The sequence below is a fragment of the Chenopodium album genome, chromosome 14 (genome assembly GCF_948465745.1).
Source record: "Chenopodium album chromosome 14, dcCheAlbu1.1, whole genome shotgun sequence".
Classification (NCBI taxonomy): domain Eukaryota; kingdom Viridiplantae; phylum Streptophyta; class Magnoliopsida; order Caryophyllales; family Amaranthaceae; genus Chenopodium; species Chenopodium album.
In genome coordinates, this window is record NC_137847.1 from 39,082,263 (window position 1) to 39,105,128 (window position 22,866).

General features: G+C 36.2%; 1 protein-coding gene across 1 annotated transcript; it reads left to right on the top strand.

The window, feature by feature from the left end:
- Positions 1 to 20,418: 20,418 nt before the first annotated feature.
- Positions 20,419 to 21,585, top strand: LOC145578034 (uncharacterized). The gene is made up of 2 exons (XM_081635437.1): positions 20,419 to 21,009; positions 21,514 to 21,585. Exons 1-2 carry the CDS (start codon positions 20,419 to 20,421, stop codon positions 21,583 to 21,585), a joined length of 663 nt encoding a protein of 220 aa, XP_081491563.1.
- The last annotated feature ends 1,281 nt before the right edge of the window (positions 21,586 to 22,866 follow it).

The window sequence follows — 22,866 nt, forward strand, 5'->3', positions numbered from 1 at the left end:
TTGGTTGAGTTTTGTAGGAAATTGCATCTTTGGAGCTTTTTCCCGGGATTATTGCGGTACAACTACGAGCATTTGAAGGCATGACCGATTGCGTTTGGACACCGATTTATTCAAGACCCGAAGTGGAGATTCGAATTGGGCCAAGAATGAAGCCCAATCCAAGTCCAGCATATAGCCGGGCCCGATAAGGAGAGCTTTAGCCCGATCGGGCGGATGCCTAGAACGAGTGGGCGAAGAAAAAGGCGCGCCCGATCGGGCGGTGCCTCGCCCGATCGGCCGCGTGTTTCTGAGGAGAAGTTTAAGCGTCGTTTAAGTTGTTTTAACTTAGGATTTTCGAGCTTAGTTTATATACGCTTTTGTTAAGCGAGTTTAGTATTCTTTTCTCCCTTCCCTTACTCTCTCTCTCTTTCTCTCTCTAACTTTTCTTCCTCTCTCCTCTTAAACTCTAGTATTATTTTCTCTCTCTACAACTCTTTGTTTAGTTCTATCTCTTGTTTCCTTCAACTTTGGTAACGATTTCTTCTCCTTTAATCTCAGTTATTTATTCTCTCTATTTCATCATGACTTGTTTAATTTCTTTGTTTAGTTTATATTTAATTATGTGTGAGTATTTTTCTTTCTAGGGTTATGGGGATCCATAAATAATATGAAGGGGTAAATTATTATTGTTAATTGTCAATGCTTGATTAATTTCCTATTGATTGATTTAATGCTATGCGGTTAGATTTGGCCAGATTTAATTCGTATGAGTTTAGCAATATTGATCCGAGATTCGAGAGATGAGAACTGATGTTTAGGCTTAGTTTCAATAGGCTGACTAATTTATAAATGGTTAGGTCGAGATTCGAGAGATGAGATTTAATACCGGTAAATTAACTCTGTGATTGTAATACGTAGCGAAAGCCCTTTATGATCTGATTAATTGATGCATTGATGATTGATTGTTATATTTTACCCTGGAATATTATTTATTGGTGAACCTATGCCCTAGGTCTTTTATTATTTGATTTCTCCGTATTTTTATTTCTCCCTACTCATATTCTTCGTAGTATAGTTCCTTCAAATAACAACTTTTGGTTACTTAATAATTTAGATTATAATAATTAATTAGGAATAGAAAGACTTGTTTCCCTGTGAATTCGACCCTACTTCCCTATCTATTATTAGTTAGTGGTTTTAGGAATTACTTTTGATTAGGTGATACGACTTTAGCCCGTCAAGAGTTCCTTGTTGAAATCAATGTCTATTTTTGCTTTTTTTGGATAATGATTACCAAAATTTTCCTAATGAACATTGATTGTTGTATATAGTGTACCATTTTGCTTAAAATGGAGTTTGATTGCCTAATTTTGTCTAATCAAGGTCCTGTTTACATTTAATGAACTGAGCTGAACTGAACTGAACTGATTGGAGCTGAACTGAACTGAACTGAATAGAGTTGAAATGGATATTTTATGAGAGAAGGAAATTAGGAACGAAACTGAACTGAACTGATTGGAGCTGAACTGAACTGAAATTAAGATGAAGTGAACAAGCCCTAAGACTAAATGTTGATGATGATGAAATTCGTATAAATTTACTTAATATGGATACTGTAGACACCCAAATGTCTCTCCCCAAAACCAAACCCGGTGATGAATACCTTTCACGTCATTTGATTATCGAACGGAATGAAAGTGTGAAAAGTCTAGTGATGTGGTTATTTTTATTAAAATATCTCTATTTCTGTTTTTGAAAACATTTCTTTTCTTCTCCTATTTATGAAAATAGCCAGTCCAATTTAGTTTGGTCCATGATAAGGGTCCAATAATAGTGTAGTTGGATTGGGCTCGAAAAGAGCTTTCCAACGATATATTATTAGCCCAATTCCGATAAATAATGAGGAAGTTATGGTCTAGATACTAAATTGAGCCCGAAATGAATTTTATATGCGGCCCAATGATATAGAGGACGGCCTATTAATTATTATTCCTAAAGTTATAAGGATTGATTTTAATCTTCTAGAATATCTAGAAGGTTCTTTTTTTTAATTCTAATGGAATTAGGATTGATAATTATATTTTAAAGAGTTTTATTTAGAATAAAATAAGTGTTTTATAATAAACCTGATTTTAATTTGATAAACACCGAATTTGTTGCTTAATCATATTAAGAAGAGGACTCCGTACAAAAGCGCATTTTATCTTTTAATTAGCGCCAAACGACAGAGTCTGTCGCCTGGCGCTAATCTTGTCGCCTGGTGCTGATGTCTGTCGCCTAGTGACAGATGCCAGTTTTATTCCGAATAGGACTTGATTTGTTTCCGGACTATTTTTCTATAAATAGGGTCCTAGACCTCCGTTTTCAGCAACAATACTCATCAACAATAATCAACAATCAATAATCATCTCTTCTTTCTCTCTAAAGCTAGAAGCTTATTTTCTCCCTATTCTTTTTCTAACCTTCCCCTCTTACAAAATTCCACATTCACAAGTTCTAAACACACCTAGCCAAGTTTGAAGTTGCCTTCGCCCTAGATGTGAAAGGTTCATAATTTCTGAGGGTTTGGTCCCAAATCTCTATTTCAATTATTTAATTTAATTGTTTATTATTTTCCTTGAAGTTACTAACGCATGTATTTTGTTATTAGAAAGAGATATGAGGCATTGAAGTAAGTAATTTAATTACTTTATTGATCTTTTGATATAAAAATCATGCTTGGATTATTTTGTTAATTCCTAGTATCATGTTTAGGGTAATAACTAAAATTTCTAATATCATGCATGTTTCTATGATGCTTCCTATTCTTTCTAATATCATGTTAGTATCATGTTAGGGATAAAGCTTTGATCTTTATTTCTTAGTGACATGCTAGGGTTTGTTATTAATCTTGTTAGTATCATGCCTAGGATCTTGCTATTATTATTAAGCTTTATTGAGATTATGATTGAGATGATGATGATTGTTGTTATTATGTTGCTTGATATTATATATTATTGTTATTGCTTGATCACGCCCTCTCTTGCAGGATTAAAGGGAATTTGTACTTATAATCACGCTTAATAAGATAATTAATAATCTTGTTTAGGGTTAATTTGATTATAATTCAAGTGATCGCCAATAATAGTTTTATTGTGCATTAATATTCAACCAACATAGATTAAACAGGTTTAGGGTTAATCTATTGATTGTATGTTAGTCAGAAAGCGCACATGAATAGGAGCAGAATAAAGTAGAGGCCTATTTTTAGGGCAGGTTCAATCTCTTTTAGGTTGGATTTGTACCTTCATCCCCGAACTTCCAGTCTTGGTTCCAGACCTATTGGAGTTGACGATCTCATGGATCGTTAAGGGGTGTAACCTTCACCCTGTGAACGGTTTACAAGTTCCTAAAACTTGTTGGCGACTCTTTTACTCTAGCTTCCTTCCCTTTGGACGCCACCATGCTTAAGTGTATGATCACAGTGGAGCTCAAGTGTGGGATGCTTGAAATATTCCCTACAGATACTGACTGCCAAATTTTCAACTAGGTTAGGTCTTGTGTCATGCACGATAATTTTCAATAACTACTAGGTTAGGTCTTGTGTCATGCACGATAATTTTCAATAACTACTTTTTAAATTACCAGCCATTATATTAAATTTTTCGACTTTCATACATTATACTCATATCAATTGAATGCTGAGCAACAACAAAAAAGATAGGAAAAACTCACACTAAGAATAAGCAACATGTGTCATTCTTAGAAAGTATTTCCATAGTATTTATCGATTATTGATTGATGAAAATTCTAATCATAAATTATTCAAGAAAATAACAAAAGTATTATTTGTTGATTTGATATGTAGCTTTCATCACATAATACACACACACAAACACACACACACATAATATGTCTTTCCCAAAAAAAAACTCCATATGTCACAAATTATGTAAAGAATTATTTTTTTTTTTCTGATGTTTATAATTGTCAATATGTTTTTTTTGAGGAAACATCAAATCTTTTATTATACTCTATAAATAATAATTATTATATATATGTAAAAGATTTGTTTCTTAAATATAATTATTATTAAAAAAAAATTTTAACTTAAGACTTACCAAGATAGGACACTTTTAGTATAAATGATTAATAAATTTAATTGGATAAATATTTAGTTACATCATATCAATTATAATATATTTCATTAAAAAAAAACTATAATATATTTCAGGTAGTACAACAAACTACTAAAATTCGGTCAAATTGTGACCGTTTTTCTACGACCGTCATTAAAACGGTTGCAAAATATGAAATTTGCGACCGTTTTAAATGTGGTCGTCGATTTGCGACCGTTTTCAAAGCAGTCGCAGATTTGCGACCGTTCTGCGACCGTCATTTAGCTATCAAACTGTCGCAATGGTATTTTAACATTTTTTAAAAATAAAATAAGTGTGTAAAATAATTCAAAATATAAATAACCCAGTTGCGACCGCTTTTAGCTGTCGCAAAAGTCACAAATTGTGACCATTTATGTGTCAGTCGCAAATTTGCGACCGCTAAAAGCGGTCTTAAAAAGGTTAATTTTTTTTTAAAAAAAGGGTATAAAAGGGTGGTCAGCTCTGATCCTAACCCTAATTCTCATTTCTCACGCCGCTTCTTCTTTCTTTTCTCTCTCCTCTTTCTCTTCTCTCTCTTCTCACGCTCTACTCTCTCTTCTCCTCTTTCCTTTCTTTCTCTTCTCTTTCCTTTCTTCTCTTGTGCTCCTCCGTTCTCATTTACACTGCTAGCCTGCCAATCCTCCTCACCCTAATTTTCTTCTTTGCTTGCATTCTTCACCAAGAAATAAACGAATTTTGCGTTATCCAACGAGCTACATACAATTTATGGTGTTAATGGTCAAATTCGACCATAAAAATTCCAGATCTGGATTCATGGTCGAATTTGACCATATAAACCCAAAGAGCAAGAAATATTGTAAAAGGTATCTTGTTTTTTCTTGAAATTTTGTTTGTTTTTGTTTATTTTTGATTTTTGTGGGTTTAATTCGTTTTTTGTTCGATTTTTTGGCCGAATTCGGTCTAATCTATGCGCATTTAATTATTTTTTGCGATTTAATTTATGTGGGTTTTATTTCATTCGATTTTTTTAATGTGGCTTTGATACTTGTTCGAATTTGTATATGTGGGTATAATATTTGTTCGATTTTATTTATGTGGGTTTAATTTTTTGTTTGTTTTTGTTTATTTTCAATTTATATGGGTTTTAATTCTTTTTTTGTTCGATTTCTTGGTCGAATTTTTTGGATTTGATTTTAGGTCGATTTTTTTGGTCGAATTGTTCTTCATTCTGGGTTTGGTGCTTTTTCATTAATTTTGGTTTGATTTTTGTTAAAGGTATGTTGATTTTTTTGGTCGAATTGTTCTTCATTTTTTTCGGTTTGATTTTTGTAAATTTTCGTTTTGAATTTGTGTTTGATTTTTGGTAATTTTTTGATTTTTTGTTTGATATTTGCGGTTTTTTTGCTTTTAATTTTGATTTATTTTCTGCTGCATTTCATTTTATTAATTAATTTTTGTGGTTTCTGCTTGTAATTTGGATTTTTGTGGTTTGTTTTTGGGTTGAATTTGTTTAGGTTTATTTTTGGTTTTCTTTGATTTCTGGATTTTGGTTTTGTTTGTTTCCTTTTTTTTTCAAACTTTTAGCGATCGCTTTAGGCCGTCGCAAATCAACAACTTTGCGACCTTTAATGTAACGGTCATTGAAAATAAAGGAAACGGTCGTAATAAATTGCGACCGTCAATCAGTCGCAATTTTGACTTTTTGCGACCAAGTGAATAACGACACACGTTACGACCGTTGAAGGTTGCAATTATTTTTAGCGACTGTTTTTGCTATTTTCAACGACCGTTAGAGACGGTCGCAATTTAGCCGAATTTTAGTAGTGACATGTCACAAAATATGTCTAAAATAGTAAAATCTAGTTACTAATATGTCTTTCATTTTTTTTATAGTTGCAACAATTTGAATTTTACACTGTTCATGTGTTTCACTTTAACGGTTTATACTTCAGTAAAAATATAGTCATGTGGGATTTTGTTAGATTTGTTTCGATTTATACAATTTTAATATCAAATGTACATAATTTTTAAATATTGATAATTAAAGACATTAACGATTAAAAACATGCATCAACAAACATTTAAAAGAGATGTAACACCCCAAAATCTCCCCCAACGCAAATACTAGTGTAATACGTAACGTATAATTATACCGTAGAGATAGATTTTGGAGTGTTACCGCCGCATGATTACGCAAGGCTTCTCAAAATACTTAACTCAATAACAAAACTTGTAGCAAAAAACTCAAATTTATTTTATTAATGCTTATAAAAATAGTAACATTGTTATGAGAACTCAAAATAAAGACAAAACCAACATTCCTAAACTAGGTAAAGTAAATCCCGGGACTCCTATATGCTCATTCATGACTCCACCTGAAAATAGTCAACACTACTTACCATTACAGTAAATAGGGCAAACCAAAACAAATAGGAAATACGGATTAGAAAAATATGTTAAGCGTAGACACCTACTTTTGGCCTCCTGTCCCGACAGGAAGCGCGATGATGTTACAAAAATCCGTTCTTCATTCTAGATTAAAATTGAAGTGTTTATGGACTACGAAATGCACTATGAAGTAAGTTAAAACCTATATTGGAGACCAAGTTATGTTAGAGCCTTTTCCGATTACTAATTAGGCCTAAAAAGTGCTCATACATGTTTAAACTTGATTAATAAAGAACGGACCGAAATGCGTCAAATGTAATGATTAGATCCAATGGATCTTAAATTGTTAAAAAACGAGCCAATCAGATAAAACAACCATCAAATTTCCATTCAAGGCTTATACAGATGGATAGCCCTTTCAAATATCTTTCCAACGGTATATTGTAATCCCAATTCCGAGTTAAAGTGAAGAAGTTATGATCAAAACACTAAACCGGGCCCTAAAACTGACACCCTTGCACTCCAATGGCCATATCTTTTTATCCACAATATATTTTAACCTAATTCTAACGGAATTGGAAATTAGACATTCATATATTTCCAATGATATCTCACACGCCTTAATCTGACTTTGCAATCAAAAGTTATGGAAGTTTTAAAAACGCGTTTTCGTATAAGGCAAACCGCGCCGAGTGCAACTCAGTAAGTTACGCGCGCCTGGCGCACGAAAATCATTAAGATGCACGCAGCACCTAGCCCGACTCCGAGAGTTGCATGCGCCACCTGACGCCGCGGCTCTAAAACCCTAAACCTAGATTCCTACACCTATAAATAGGGGTTTTCGTTTAACCCTAAATAGGACAGAAAAATCAGAATTCTAAACCCTAATATTCTTTAATCCCTAATCTCTCAATTTTTCTTATTATCATACTTCTTTTCTTCTCTCTTCCCAAAAAATTTCCAACACTAATACATTCCATTGAATTCCTTGGAGGTACGAAGAAGAAAGAAAGTCCATAAACGCATTAAACGGAGATTTAGCATAAAAGAAGAACGGTTAGTTTCCCGAGCACTTAGATAAATCACTTTTCTTTTATTGTTTAAATAATTTTAATTGATTAATTAGTGTTGTTTGATCACTTTAAACAAACTTTTAATTAATTTATTTCACATAGTATTCTTTCGTTAGTCAAAGATAAAAATTGAATAATTAATTGTTGTTTTATCACCTAAGTCACGGCGAATATTGTTTATTTACTGTTCTTTTCACGAATTTGAATAACTAAAGAATAACGACTTTCACAATATAACTCCTACATGATTAATGCTTGTAAATAAAATCAACTAACTTAGGTTTTTAGGAGCCACGTTGCATATATTGTTTGGTGATGAAATTGTGAAAAAGGAAGAGCCAGTAGAGCTGTAGAGGCCGCACTAGGGCTAGAATAGTGATTCCTCCCTAAAAGGAACGTTATTTTAGTACCCTCACTCTCGAACTCATTTTTGGTATAAGTAAACCATTTTGGACATGGGGTAAATTTATGATTCATGCTAAATATCCCTTGAACCCTACTTGGGAGAAAGGCATGAACGAGGTTTATGAGTTCTACTAAAACTCATTGACGACTCCTTACTAGTTTCTTACAAAAAAAGCATGATGATAGGATCAACTCTAATTCAAAGGTCTCCCAAACAGTCAGGAATTCAAATCCTAAAAACACCCCAAAAAGTGTGAAGTCCTAGGCTTTTAAAGGGTCATGGGCATAGAGGAGAAGGATCACACTAAGAATAATGAACATGTGTCATTCTTAGAAAGTATTATTGAAGTATCCATAGTATTTATTGATCATTGATTGATCAAAATTCTAATCATAAATTTTCAAGAAAATAACAAAAGTATTATTTTTTGATTTGATAGCATAATATATATATATATATATATATATATATATATATATATATATATATATATATATATATATATATATATATATATATATATATATATATATATATATATATATATATATATATATTATAATCTGGTTTTTAAAATAAAATAAATGGATAATAAATCTTATCAAAAATCCAAAACTAATAATTAAGTTTTAAAATACTTTTGGCTCCAAAAGTCAAATATCATTTTGGCTCCAAAATCAAATAGTAAAATAAATTACTTAAAGTACCATTTTTAGAAAATACTAATTAATTAGTTAATTAGAAAATACGTTTCAAAAATGCGGGATATTACAAGAGAAGTGTTGCAACAAAAAAAAAATAGGGAAAGTACTTTTTTATTTATAGTTGTCATTATTGTACTTAGTATATTAAATGATACATAGTATAGTAAATCTTTTATTTTAAGTAATTATTATATTAACGAAAATAGCTATTATTTTAGTATAAGATTTTTTTTTTTTTTTAAAAAAATAAATAAAAAAAAAACTAATGACACATCAGGGGATGACACATGTTATTACTGATTTGTCTTTTAGTATATATTGATTGATTGATATAGTTTTTGATTGATTGATTTCAGTTCAGGAAGATTTTTTATTGATTGATTTCAGTTTAGTAAATTTAGTAATTTAGTAATCGACAAAAATAATTTTACTTAGCAAAAAAGTAATTTTAAAGAGCTTCAGTGATGTTATTGCATAAAATTTTATAGTTTTTGACATAATCAGCTTGCCATAAGGTGGCTTCTTTATCTATGTTGTGCGATTGTTTCTTAATATGAAGATGACTTTGCTTCATTATAGATAACGCTTGCCTAATCTTGTTCCTTGGTTATTACATGTGCAAATATGATTCTTCCCTACCTTTTAAAAAGTTTGAGATAACGCTTATGAATAGTGTTTGGACAATTATATCCACTATAATGTTTATTTACTTATATGTCTTCATTAATGTAAATTGCATCTTTTTTTAACACGGATGAATAGCGTGTGGACATTTTAATTTGTTTGTATATTTTTACTCGTTAATGCTGCTAACAACTAAAGTTGTGATTGTAGACACCAAATTTTGATCCCCTATTTTCATAATTTTTTTACATTCAATTAACTAATAAATTTTGTGTAATTTCATAATTATAATAACAAATTTAATTTTGCTAACGACAATCGCAATAGTTAGACATAAGAGACAAATTCAAGTAGTGTTTATTTATAATTTTGGAGTATACAAAACCCTTACAATTTGTACTCCTAATTTACGAACAAAACACGAGGCTAATTTGTAGCATAACTCGAACCTTGTACACTCCGTGCCGGAAACTTCAAATCGTCATTTATTCATGATTATGAAAATCATTAACACCATTAGTAGCACCACTAACGCCATAATCAAAGCTAAATATAAATTTAGCACTCAAAAATGCTCGTCAAACGGAGATGGAGCTTGACGGTTTTGGTTGCCGGGAGCTATGAAAACCGAAAAGGAAAAAGCAAGGGGTGTGTTTTTTGGGTAAAGGGTGATTTTGGATACGGGAAATCTCCCTTTATAGGGGATAAATCTTATCCGTATTTTTATCATATCCCAATTGTGTAATCGTTTAGTCTAATAATAGTAGTAAGTGTATCTTTTAAAAATGACATAAAATAAAAATAATGTGTTACCACTAACATATGTAACATCCGTTTGACATTAGCTGGTTGAGAATATCAAATATTGACCCTTTAATCTGTACAATTTTAAACTGTGACCGTTTCTACAGTATCACTTTCTAACCCCGGATAAAAGTTTAGTACTACTGATTTCATGTATCCTATTGCTATTATTATTATTCTAATATTTTCAATCATCTTTTTTTTTTATTTTTTTTTTTAAAAAAAAAAGAAAAACGGAAATACAAATCATAAAAAACAAAATAGCATATATTGATAAGTACAAAATCATGCAAAGCATGCATGAAAATATGCATGCATATCAATTACCAATACACAAAGTCACGGCTCCCCCTTTTTTTATTTTTTATCTTTTTATTTTTTTTGGTTTTGTTTAACTTATTTAATTTTAACTTGTTTTAATCCCACCATTTTACTTTGCTAATAACTTACTACTACTTCATATTTCATCTTCTCCCTTCCTTTCAACTTCCCACCAAAACACCATTACCACAATGCCTTCATGACTCACCTCTTTCTCTCTCTCTCTCTCTCTCTCTTTCTCTGTTTTATACACTCAGAAACAACAAGTGTAAGGTATGCATGTTATTTTCTTCCCGATTAATGCAATGACGACAATATTCAACAGTGAAAGAGTGGTTATGAGTAAAGATACCTCTACCATTATCACTTATTTGATATGTCAAATCCATGCAAAAGAAGAAAATGGTAAGTCATGGTTGTAATTTAGCAACGAGAATCAGAAAATGGTGTGATATGACAATACGTTGTATCACTGAGCTATGTTTCTTCCCAAACGGTAAGGTCATATGACCATCCACAATCAATGGCAAGCAACATTTTTTTCTCCTTGTTATTTTCTGTTAAGTGGGTTTTGTAATAATCTTGTCTAGCTATGGTAAGTTTGAAATACGAACAGTAAATACACTCTTCGAAGGAAAGTAGTATTAATTAACAATTGTGTTAAAATTATATTAGTCATTAATAATATTGTCATTTGTTTAGTCAAATTAATTAAGTTTTACATGAAGTAGTAGGCTAATTCTATTTGTCCTCTACCTCATTAAGATGAATTTTGGTTACAATTTTTACCTAACTCTTGTATTTGTACGTATTTATTACGTATAATAGTATATTCTTTGTATTTTGTATTTTAGCTCTCATTTTCTCCCATATATATACCACCCACTCTTCACGAGAAGGGGGAGAAAAAAAAATATCGAAGAGAACAGCTAAAAAAAAAACTCATAAAAGAAGTCTAAATTATTTCAGCACTATAATTAGATTAAAAAAAAAATCAAAAATTTTTTTTTCAGTAAAAAAAATATATATATAAAAAAATATTGTAGAAAGACTTGACCTGAAATTAAATCGATCAATTCGACACTACTTTTCCTAAATCCCCAAGATAGCTACTCAAAGTCAAAGGTAATATTTTCTTTCTTTTTATTTGTGATTTCATATTAATTTTACATACATTTACTAACTTTTCTACTTTTGTGTGTTCCATAACCTCCTAGGGCACTATACGTGCCGGTTTACTAATTTAGAAACCAAGTAGAATTTGACCGACCGCAAGCGAGTTTGAGAGTGAGTATACATGGTTTGTTTGATTTTTTTCTTGTATGTATCATCATTATGTAGAGTATGAAATGGAAGCAATGATAATTGTACAAAATGCATAAGGAAGCTCCAAAGAATGAATGATGGAATTCTAGCAAGATAGCATTTTTGACCACTTTATTTTTATTATGTAAAAAAATCGTTTTTTATTATAAAATTAAGAAATAGAATTTTTACAGTAAGCTTATGTATTTAGGAGTGTATGAGACTTGGAATTTTATAAAAATAAATTTTAACCAACCCACAAAAAATCAGACATTAAGACATAGTAACACCACAAATTTCTTACTACAGGTCTGTCCATTTTCCAATTTCGACCAATATCCTTGTTTAATAATAAAATTTTAATTGAATAAATAGAAATTAGAATCCTTAAACTTTGTAAATTGGGGTCACACGTTCTCATAGGATGAATACTCTATTTTTTATGAGTTTTACAAAACTAGGTATTAAAATGTTAAACTGATTAGAGGCTGTTTTTCCCAACCAAGCATACTCTTTTTATATGGCATATCAAATGACTTCTAAAAAGGGAGAATTATCTACAGAGCATCTAAATGTTTGTCCTTAACCTACCACTAAAAGGATCATGCCAATTTCGAAGTACTTTGACCATTATCACCCAATTCCCCATGAACGTCCCAAACTGGAGTGATGTTAAAGAAAATTCATTATATTTCAATTCAACCGTTGGATGAATCCCAATTTTTGATATGTTATAGAAGACTTGTAGACCTTTCTAAAAATCTAAAAATATGACCGTTAAAACATGAGTTATGGCGTCCGAAATATTAGGGAAACTTTAAATCCTTAAGTTTTTAAAAGAAAGAAAGAATGAACATTATTATATAATTTGTGTCATCCTATTATATACACCTCTGTTTTTTTTTTTTAAAAAAAAAAAAATATTGTAAATTAAGTCATTTGAGAAAGCTATAAATTACTCATGCCTCAAGTTAATATTAATCTCATATAATAAAAAGACACATATGTATCACTTTAAGACTAACACTTTTTTAAGTAGTCTTCTTCATCATATGGCTATATGAAAGGAGCTTTATAAATAATTCATTTAGTTTGGAATAGAATGTCTTATACTTTTTAAATAAATCTTGTTTAAGTTTTAATTCCATCACCATTCGAAGAGCAAAATTTCCTTATGCATTTCTTAATAAAGAGACAACTAACTTTTAATTAAGCAAAACATGGCTTTGCATACTTGTAACATTTTATTAATAAAATAAATCTTTCGAGTTATGGTTTATGGCTTATAAGAGGGTAAAATTGAATATTCAATCATGATAGGTTATAAGATGATCTATTTGCCGTAGAGAATTATACTTTTAAAGTTTTATTATCTCTAATAGATCGCTTACGTAATCTAACATGATTAAGGTTTTCAATATACTACCTATCATTTAGATTTAAGCCATATGGAATGTCCATTCTGCATAAGTCAATTTCATACAATCCAAATACATTTCCTTCGTATTCTTCTCGATTCATACCAAATAAAATCCCCTTTTTAGCACACTCAAATAAGCCCACACAATCTCTTTTTGGAAGTTGGTCAAACCTAAATAAAGTCGTTAATTGAAACGCATTTTACAAACAAAATCATTCTCCTCAAAGAAAGTCCTATGGTGTCGCTGATTCTAGTGACTTCCTCAACCTTGATAAATTGACCTCCATCTTGAAAGCAAGATTGCTCAGCCTCATTCCAATGACCCTATATGGATCGACCACCTCCCCTAAAAAAAATATATAAACCTTCTTGAAACCTCGTATAAAATTTTGACCATGTATAAATGGACGTTCGTAAGAACTACGTAGGGGTTTAGATCCGGGAGTGGATTCAAATCCCACAATGAACGGTACGTAGGGCAACTTTAATGCTCAAACCCACCATATATCGTAAGGTTTAATTCACTTTTATTTTACATTTGAGTGTGATTGACAATGTGGAAATTTTTGTTTTTTTTTATGCTTTAGTTTAAGGAAAAGTATGTGAATGACCATAACCAATTAACAACGTACTAGTAAGAGCCTGTTCGTTAGAACAGAGGAAGAGACGAGTTCCAAACATTCGATCTTCCTAACTTATACCCCGTACCTAGATCTCTAATTTTCCTAAGACCATACTTATATAGTGTTTCACTTAATGGAGTCAATGTCGTTTTCTATTTAAAAACGATCATAAACAAAAGACCGTCTCTATTCGGGCAAAAATAGAGTGACGACTCTAATTTATTTTTTTAGTCAAATTATCGACTTTCGTGGGATTTTGACTTCTAATTTTAATTAGTCAAAAAATGGGTACCACAGTGATATAAAGTCAAACCGAAAAAAACTTTCCGAACATGACTAGCTATGACGCACATCACACACTTTAGCCACCCTGGTGATTTTAAAAATCAACTAAGCAATCACGTAATACTAATACCCTAATATTTTCTTATTTTTAAAACTCCATCCTTTACAATAAATAAAAATATTATGACACTTAGGCTATGTTTGAATCACTTTATTTCACAACTTTTTATTTGTTATTTCAGATTAGATTAGTTGAATAAGTTTAAATCCAAAGAAATAAGTTCTAAACATTCTTTCTTGCTTTATGTTTGATATTTTATCTTTATTTCCATAACTAAAAAATTGAAAATTTATACATAGAAAAATACATATCAATACAAATCTAATAAGAACCCATTTGATATATTTTTTCTTTATAAATTAATGTACATATAAGGCCAAAGTTTGGTGAATTCACGCAAGATCAAATCATTAACAAAATAAGTTCAGATCATATCAAATACATAAGCAAAACTTAGTTGAACTAAACATAGACTACCTTAATTAATAGTGTAACAACCCAATCTTAAACATGTTGTTAAGTAAGAACTCCTAATACTAACTACTAAGGATATGATTAATTCACCTTTTTTTTTTTTTAATTTGAACTAATTAAAATGATATGATTTGATCTAAACTTAATTTTTTTTATCTGTTCGATTAACTGGTTCGGCTAAACTATAACCTTATATGTACACTAATCTGTAAGGAAAAAAAAATATATCAAAAGGAGTCTTGTTATATTCATAACTAGTTTAGGTCCCGTGCAAACGCAGTGTAATTACTAATAAAACTAGTATGTAGCCCGGTACACCGGGTTGCTACTGTAATTATTCCTTGTGATTATATGTATTTGATATTTATTATGTCTTTTTATTTTTTTAATTAGACCTTGTAATTATCACCTATATAAACTTATTTTCATGTTTATAATATAGTTGATGATTGGCTTAGATGGTTTAATAACCATCTTTTTTATAAGAGGTTGGGGGTTTGAATCCCCTTATCATCATTTTTTTATATGAAGCAATATTGGATGACGTGGCATAATGACTCAAGTTGATAGAGTAGTGATGATGTGGCATAATAAGAGATGGAGTAGGTGACATGACGTGGTCTACGTGGCACTAATTTAGAATATACGATGAAACTAGATAAAGGGAAATTTAATCTAGTTCATGTGAAACTAGATTAAGTTTCCCTTTCTTTACTTGAAGAACCTATTATACTTTCATTGTTCACTATCATATGTACATATTATTACATAAATCTGTCTGCAGTCTGCACTGGTGCAGAATAAATGGGCAAAATAACTGTCTTTATGGTTTTAGTAGTTGCTGCTTGTGTGCTATATTTGGAAATATTTCCGTTTACGTGATAACAATTTGAATCATAGGTCATTTTCGCACAAAAGGTGTTATGAGTCCTCATTGTGTACTCCTTATTCACTATAATGATATACTACTGCTCGACTTGCTAATGTCATGAATATTTCTATATCTCACATGAGGAAAATGTTTCCTTATTATTTTTCTAATGCTATTAATCACTTGGCTATGTATCAAGAACCAACTTTATCTTAAATGAGAACCTCTATATGTAGGAAGTCTTTCAGGCATAGAAATTGTTGTAGTATTATTTTAGCTCAATCGAAAGAGCATGTCTTTCAAAACCAATACAAATTTATGTCAGTATTTCTCTTCTTCATTGATAAAATACTTTTTCAGTTTTTCTGTTTTATTGCTCACTTGATTTGGTACTTTTCCCGGCTGTATGGTTGTTGGTTTGTACCAGAAAATTAAATTTGTACTAGACTGTGAAGGATGATTGTGAAATCATTTTCATGCTAGATAATTTTCTCCTTGGAGGAAATGCAATTGTTGTGTGAAGCTTGAAAGCCAAATCTAGTGCATGCTCGCATAAAGAAAACATTCTATGTTGTTTGATTGGCGAGATTGTAGTCCCAAACCTATTATGTGATCCTTAGGCTCTGTTTCGCACTGTTTGGAAAATTCATAATCGTGGAAAAATTAATAACATCAGTGATAATGGTAAAGTTTGAGGCTAGTAATAAGACTTGTTTGGGTCCAATTTATCTAATTGGGCCTAGTTCATAAATGATTCAATTTTAAGCCCAAGGTCCAAAATTCAACTCTCCAATTCATGCCAAGTCAAAGTCAAGTCAAGGCCCAAGTCCATGTAGCAAGCCTATTTGGCTCAGGCCCATTCTTTCATTTATGCAAAGGTATAAAAGCCATCAATTGTACCATTTATTACACATTCACATATAGCCTCAAGCAATTAATACTCTTGCATAGCTATTTCTCTCTACACACTGTACTGAATTTGGCATCGGAGGGGCCTTCCTCGGCGCAACCCCTGAGGCTAGTTTACGTGCGCTTGCTGTGCAGGAAACTCTCGGCCCTACATCACTTGGACCGAGCCCAGTCTTCAGTCACTTCAGAAGGACCTTGCCGAAGGTCCCATTGTTTCACCCGAAACAACTTGACGCCGTCTGTGGGGAAGATTTTCAAAAAATCTTTAAGCCAATCTCAATTGTTCTACCTGAATCTTAGTACCAATGGCTAAGAATCGCAAGAACAAGAAATCGGAAAGCGGCCCTTCTCCATCGCAGAAGAGCCGAATGACGTCGGAAAATAGGCCCTTGGACCCTCCTTCCCCGTCGTCACCACCCTCCAGTTCGGAGGAGGCATCCCGAGGGAGGTCTCAAGCTCCCTCCATTCGCTCTCAGCACCGGACGAGTTCTCCTCGGTCCAATGCTGAAAATCAGTCCAAGAACAGGACTCAATACAACGCTCGGAGCCAGCCTTTGAGCATCCACTCTCACTCTCGTTCTCAGCCGAGGACACCTTTGACGGTCCCCACTCGGAAGAGGTAGCGAGAGCCCTGGCGGTAATCATGGACGCCATGAGGGCCCAAAACGTGCCACCTCCGTGCGACCGAACACCTCTGCAAACTAGGAATCAGCGGAGGAGGCTCAGCCAGGAGGGAGGGAAACCCTCCTCCTTCAGGGAGCTGGCAGATGAATGGGAGGAAGACACTTGGAGGACAGAGCGAGAAAGAAAAAGGAACTCGCACTACTTCAAGGAATCTGACACCCAGATCACCCAGATCAAGACTAATAAAAGCATCAGTTCTGCCTCTCGGCCAGACACCGCTCGCCGAAGAGTCCTCAACCGCCTCGGTCACAGGGAGCCGAGTGTGCACAGTCGCCTCTCCTTCCTTGGAGCCGAGGCCCAGCCTTCTGACCGAGGAACGAAAACCACTTCTACCTCTCTAAGAGGGCGGAGCGCGGTTCCTCCGGCCATAAATAAGGGCAAGGCAATGATGCTTCCTACCAGTTCTCCATTCGAGCAATGGATTCTAGAAGAGCATGTGCCGACGGTTAAAATCCCGTCGCACATCACCTATGATGGGACTTCGGATCCGAAGGACCATATCGCCTTTTATGAGGGGCATATGCACCTGTGCCCCCGGTCCGAAGAGACTTGGTGCAAATATTTTCCCACCACCCTCAACGGGGTCGCGCAAGCGTGGATCTCCAAGGGGGTAAAGGAAGGCTCCATAACTGGGTGGGATGATCTATCCACCAAGTTTAAGAGCAAGTTTTCTACGGCAAACCGCCGAGAGAAGACAATGGCAGAGCTCATGGGCCTGCACCAAGGGGAGGCCGAAAGCCTCCAGGACTACCTGACTCGCGTCAGCAACGAGTCATCCAGCATTTCTCGGCTAGATCAAGGGTTGGCCGTTTTTGCTCTTCAGCACAGCCTTCAGACTGGACCGTTCTCCGACTTCATGGTCATGAATTCACCTCAGACCTTGGAAGAGGCTCTGAGCGCTTCGGATAAGTTCATCCGAGCCGAAGAGTGGAACAAAACAAAAACCCAACCTTAAACAGGGGGCGGGAAACAAAAACAACAATCGACCGAAGGCCAAGGCCAGAAGTCGAAAGGAAAGGCGAAAGCCTCTGAACAATCTTCGGCAACGAGTCGAAGAAGGACAAATCTGCGCCTCGCTTGGGCAAATATGAGTCCTACACTCCGCTCGCCCTCCCGCGCACTAAAATCTACAGCGTAAAGAAAGGGGAGCAGAGTTACCGAAAGCCGAGACCACTTCCTCAGTGGTATCAACAGAAAAATAAGAATCAGTGGTGTGAGTTCCATGAATCCCCGGGGCATAACACTGAAGAGTGTATCTAGCTGAAAGACCAGATCGAGGATATGGTCTGGAAAGGATACTTGAAAAAATATATCGCGGATCACCGCGAGAAAAAAGAAGCTGAGAAGTCCGAAAAAGACTCTCGGCAAGAAATTAACTTCCCCCGGAAGAACAACAGCAAAGCTTCGGAGGAAAAATTTGCTCCGATACATGTTATTTCGGGCGGAACATGTTCTCGGAGGGAGCACAAGCGTCACCTTAGGGCTCTGACCCATTAGGTGAACAATGCTGATATCCATCTACCCCAGTCGCCGGCGCCGAACATGACGTTCACATCCGCCGACTGCCGGGGAGTGACGTACCCTCATGAGGACCCGCTGGTGATCATCGCCACGGTGGCCAACCACGACGTTAGTTGAGTCCTCGTCGACGGTGGTAGGGGAGCAAACGTTTTGTTCCGAAGGGCCTACAATCAGATCAAGTTGAAGCCCAAGCACCTCACGTCGGTACCCTACCCGGTATCCGGATTCAACGGGTCTTCAACTTTTCCTGACGGAAAGGTTACACTTCCTGTCACCATCGGCTGCGGCGAAGCAGCCAGGAACGTCATGACCGAATTTTTGGTCATTGATGCTCCTTCAGTATACATCGTGATCATGGGGAGCCTATGATTCACGAGATTCAAGGGGTAGTCTCAACATATCATCAGATGATGATCTATGTTTCAGACGCTGGCTACCTCGAAAGAATTGAAGGCAGCCAAAAGGAAGCCCGAAGGTGCAATTACCTCAAGCCATCCACCAGTCGTTCGGAGGACGATGACGAGGATGAGGAGGAGAAAGGAAAAGAGCCAAGTGCGAAGAAGCCGAAAGGCCTAAGTGCTTCGGCCCAAGGTTCTCGAGCCAAAGAAAAACGGTCAGAGAAAGAAAAGGCTGGTTCTTCATCTGAGCTAAATGACTCAGAGAGCCAATCGAAGGAAAAATTTGGGACGCCAGCTGATATTGACAGCAGGCCAGATGATGAAGAATCCGGCCCCAACGCAATGGAGCTGGATCAGCAGACTGAAACGGTCGAGTTGACCGAAGGAGACGCTGAAAAATGTGTCACAATCGGGCTGGATCTGGATCCACAAGTCCGCGTTGAACTCATCCAACTCCTTCGGGAAAACCGAGATGTGTTTGCTTTCTCGGCAGCTGACATGCCCGGGATAAGCCCAGGCCTCATCTCTCACAAGCTCATCGTCGACCCCACGTGTCGGCCAGTTAAGCAAAAGAAGCGGAATTACTCCGCGAGCAAGAACCGAGACATCGCAGCACGGGTAGTGATAACCTCTCCCGAAGGCAAATCCTTTGAGTATGCACTCAAATTCTCTTTCAAAGCTTCGAACAACAAAGCCGAATATGAGGCGGCAGTTGCTGGCCTAGAGTTGTGCATCTCTTTGGAAGCCGAACATGTCTGTCTGAGGACAGATTCTCAGCTAGTTGCGTATCAGATCAGAGGTGACTATGAGCCCAAAGAGCCCTCAATGGTAGCCCACCTTGCCAAGATCAGATCAGTCATCGCAAAGCTGAGAACTTTTGAGGTTCAGCTGATCTCAAGGGGTCAGAATGCTCAAGCCGACGCACTCTCCAAATTTGCTAGTTCAACACTCACTAAGCTGAACCAAACTGTTTATGTGGAAGTGCGCCGAGAAAGAAGTGTCGACGAAGCACCTGAAGTGTGCTGCGTTGACCAGGAACCAAGCTGGATGGATCCCATCCTAGCCTTCAAGCTTCGGGAAGAAATTCCCGAAGATAAAATCTTAGCCTCCAAGCTGAAGCGAACCAGCTCAAGGTTCATTGTCTTCAAAGGGGAGCTCCTGAAAAAATCCTTCTCAACCCCATTACTAAAGTGTGTGGGCCCAACGGATGCTGATTACATCCTTCGGGAAATTCACCTCGGCATCTGCGGGTACTACTAGCCCACAAGGCATTAAGGGCCGGGTACTACTAGCCCACCATGATCTTTGATGCTAAGGAACTGGTCAGAAAGTGTGAAAAATGCCAAAAATTTGCACCAGTTATCCATCAGCCAGCTAGAGACCTTCAACCGATCCTAAATCCGCTTCCGTTTGCCCAGTGGGGGCTGGATATCCTAGGTCCCTTTCCAGATGCTCCCTACCAAAAAAGATGGTTGAAGCAACTTCGAATATCACAGAGCAAACTGTTAGGAAATTCATCTGGCAGAATATCATCACTCATTTTGGTGTTCCGAAGGTTTTTGTCTTTGATCATGGAAGGCAATTTGATAATTTACCGCTGAGGCGTTATACTGACCAGTTTGGCATCAAGTTGGCGTACTCAGCAGTATGTCCCCCGCAAAGTAATGGTCAAGCCGAGGCCGCAAATAAGCAGATCCTCAATGCTCTGAAGAAGAGGGTTGAAGACCAAAACTCCAAGTGGATAGAGGAACTCCCTGGAACCCTCTGGTCCCTTCGGACAACTAAAAAAGAGGCAACGAGCCACTCACCTTTGGAGCTGGTGTATGGTGCCAAAGCCGTCCTTCCAGTGGAAATCGGTTCTGAAAGTGTGCGAGTACACTACTTCTCAGCTGAGAATGAGCAGCTTATGAGGGAATCTCTCGATTTCCTTGACGAAGTAAGAGACTTAGCTCGGGATAGGATGGCTTCATGCAAGCAAAGAATCAGCAAATTTTATAACCGAAGGGTTCATTCGAGGCCTCTCAAAATTAGAGAGCTTGTCCTTCGGAATGCTGCTGCAGTTCAGAAAAGCCGAATCCATGGGAAACTCTTAGCCACTTGGGAGGGACCCTACGAGATCTATGATGAGATTCAGCCGGGAACATACCGACTTCGGCAGTTAGATGGGACTGAGCTGAAAAATCACTGGAATGCTGATGTACTTAAGAAATATCATGTGTAAACCCTTCGGGGCAGAACAATCTTTGTAAGTACATTTCCCAGTTATTAATGAAAGGCCTCAAAGCCACCATTCCTGTAAACATTTGCAATTTTTGTTCTTTCATTTTTTTTCTTTATTCTATCTACTCTTTAAGGGTTTCCTTCAGCCATGTCTGAAACCTTCGCTTTAAGGCATCAGGTTTCAGATTGCTGATAAACTCGCCTACAATAGAACTCTGATCTTTCAGATTTGTTCTCCAGGGCAATGAGTCCATGGACGAATATGGGATATTGCTTTAACTAAGGCCTGTATCCCAGAGGGCCACTGTCTGAGACATTGCCTTAAGTTGGCCTTGTGTCTCAGATATCCATTCTTTCAGATAGACTGAAAACCAAGAATAACAACAAAACTGTTGGAATTTTTTCGAAATATTAGAAGCTTCGTCTATAACCAAAAGGGTAATCATCTCAGAAATTTGAAGATTTTATCTTTAAATCTCTAGGGGGGGCAACAGACACTACAAGTGCAAATTATTATCAGCTGTGATTTCCAAAAAAGCAGGTTAATGCGCAAGTTTAAAGCAAGTCAATGGAAGGAAAAAACAATGTAAGTTTAAAGCAAATCAATGGAAGAGAAAAAAAAACATCAGATTACTGAGAAATAAGTTCGGATGACGAACTACAAAGTGGAAATGTTCCAGAGCATAATAAAAGCATCGACAGCCGCCCACAAGCGGAAAATTACAGCTGCCGAAATGCGTACAAGACAAAAGTAGAAGTTTTTTGTACACTAAGGCAAGCTGAAGCAAAAACAAAGGCAAAAAATTCATAAGCGGCAAGTCAGAAGTTAAGCACAGCTTGATCCGCAAGATTCTGAAGACGACTGCCCGAGTCCCTAGGCTTCAGCTGAAGGATCAGGCTGATCAGCGACGTTGGGCTCCTTGGTAGCATCAGTTTCGGCAGTTGAGGAAGCGGGCTGAGCTTGAGCTTGAGCTTCTTTCTCTCTATTTTCAGCTTCTTTAGCCTCAGCGTCTTCCATCTCCTCAGCTTTAAGACGGATCTCAAGATCCATCTTAGCTTGACTGGCAAACTGCATATGAGGATCCTTGGGATCTTCAGCCCAAATCTCGCATTGGTACCAGTCCAGATCAGGAGCACCGTGGAGGGCCAACCTTCGGGCCACCTTGTACCCGTTGCTGAAGGCTCCCGCAAACTCAGCCTTGGAGTAAACCTTGGTAGCTAGCTGAGCCTCAGCATCGGCCAGCATCTTCCGGACCTCCTCCAAAATTTTCTGGGAGGTCTCCTGCTGTTCCTCCAGCTTCTCCTTGGCCTCGTCTAGCTACAGCTGAACCCTACTGGCTTCTTCGTCGGTGTTGTTCAACTGGTTTCGGACCAAGCCAATAGCAGTCTCAACCTGAGCCAGATCTTCTTCCTTAGCCTTCAGCTGGTCAGTCAGTTCTTGCAGCCTCTGACTTTGGGCTTCAGCAGCGGTCTGGGCCACAAAGATCAGAGCATCCTTGGCCTTCATTGCCTCATCAGCAGTCTTTGCCTGGGCCTCTAGTACCTCTATCATCTGTCGCAGCTCTTCAGTTTGGCTGGACACCCTTGTACCGACCTCCTCAGCTATTCGGCGCTCAATGCCGGTTCTGAAGCTGGGGATGTCAACGGCCCCATACTCGTTGATGAGCTTTTCACCTTCAAGAACAATGGGGAGGAC

What these genes read in the sequence shown, in the direction of transcription:
- LOC145578034 (XM_081635437.1), top strand. Translation starts at nt 20,419, where the DNA reads ATGGTTGAAGCAACTTCGAATATCACAGAGCAAACTGTTAGGAAATTC. An exon ending in TCCTTCGGAATGCTGCTGCA is followed by an intron (nt 21,010 to 21,513) that starts GTTCAGAAAAGC and finishes CTTGTGTCTCAG; the next exon opens with ATATCCATTCTTTCAGATAG.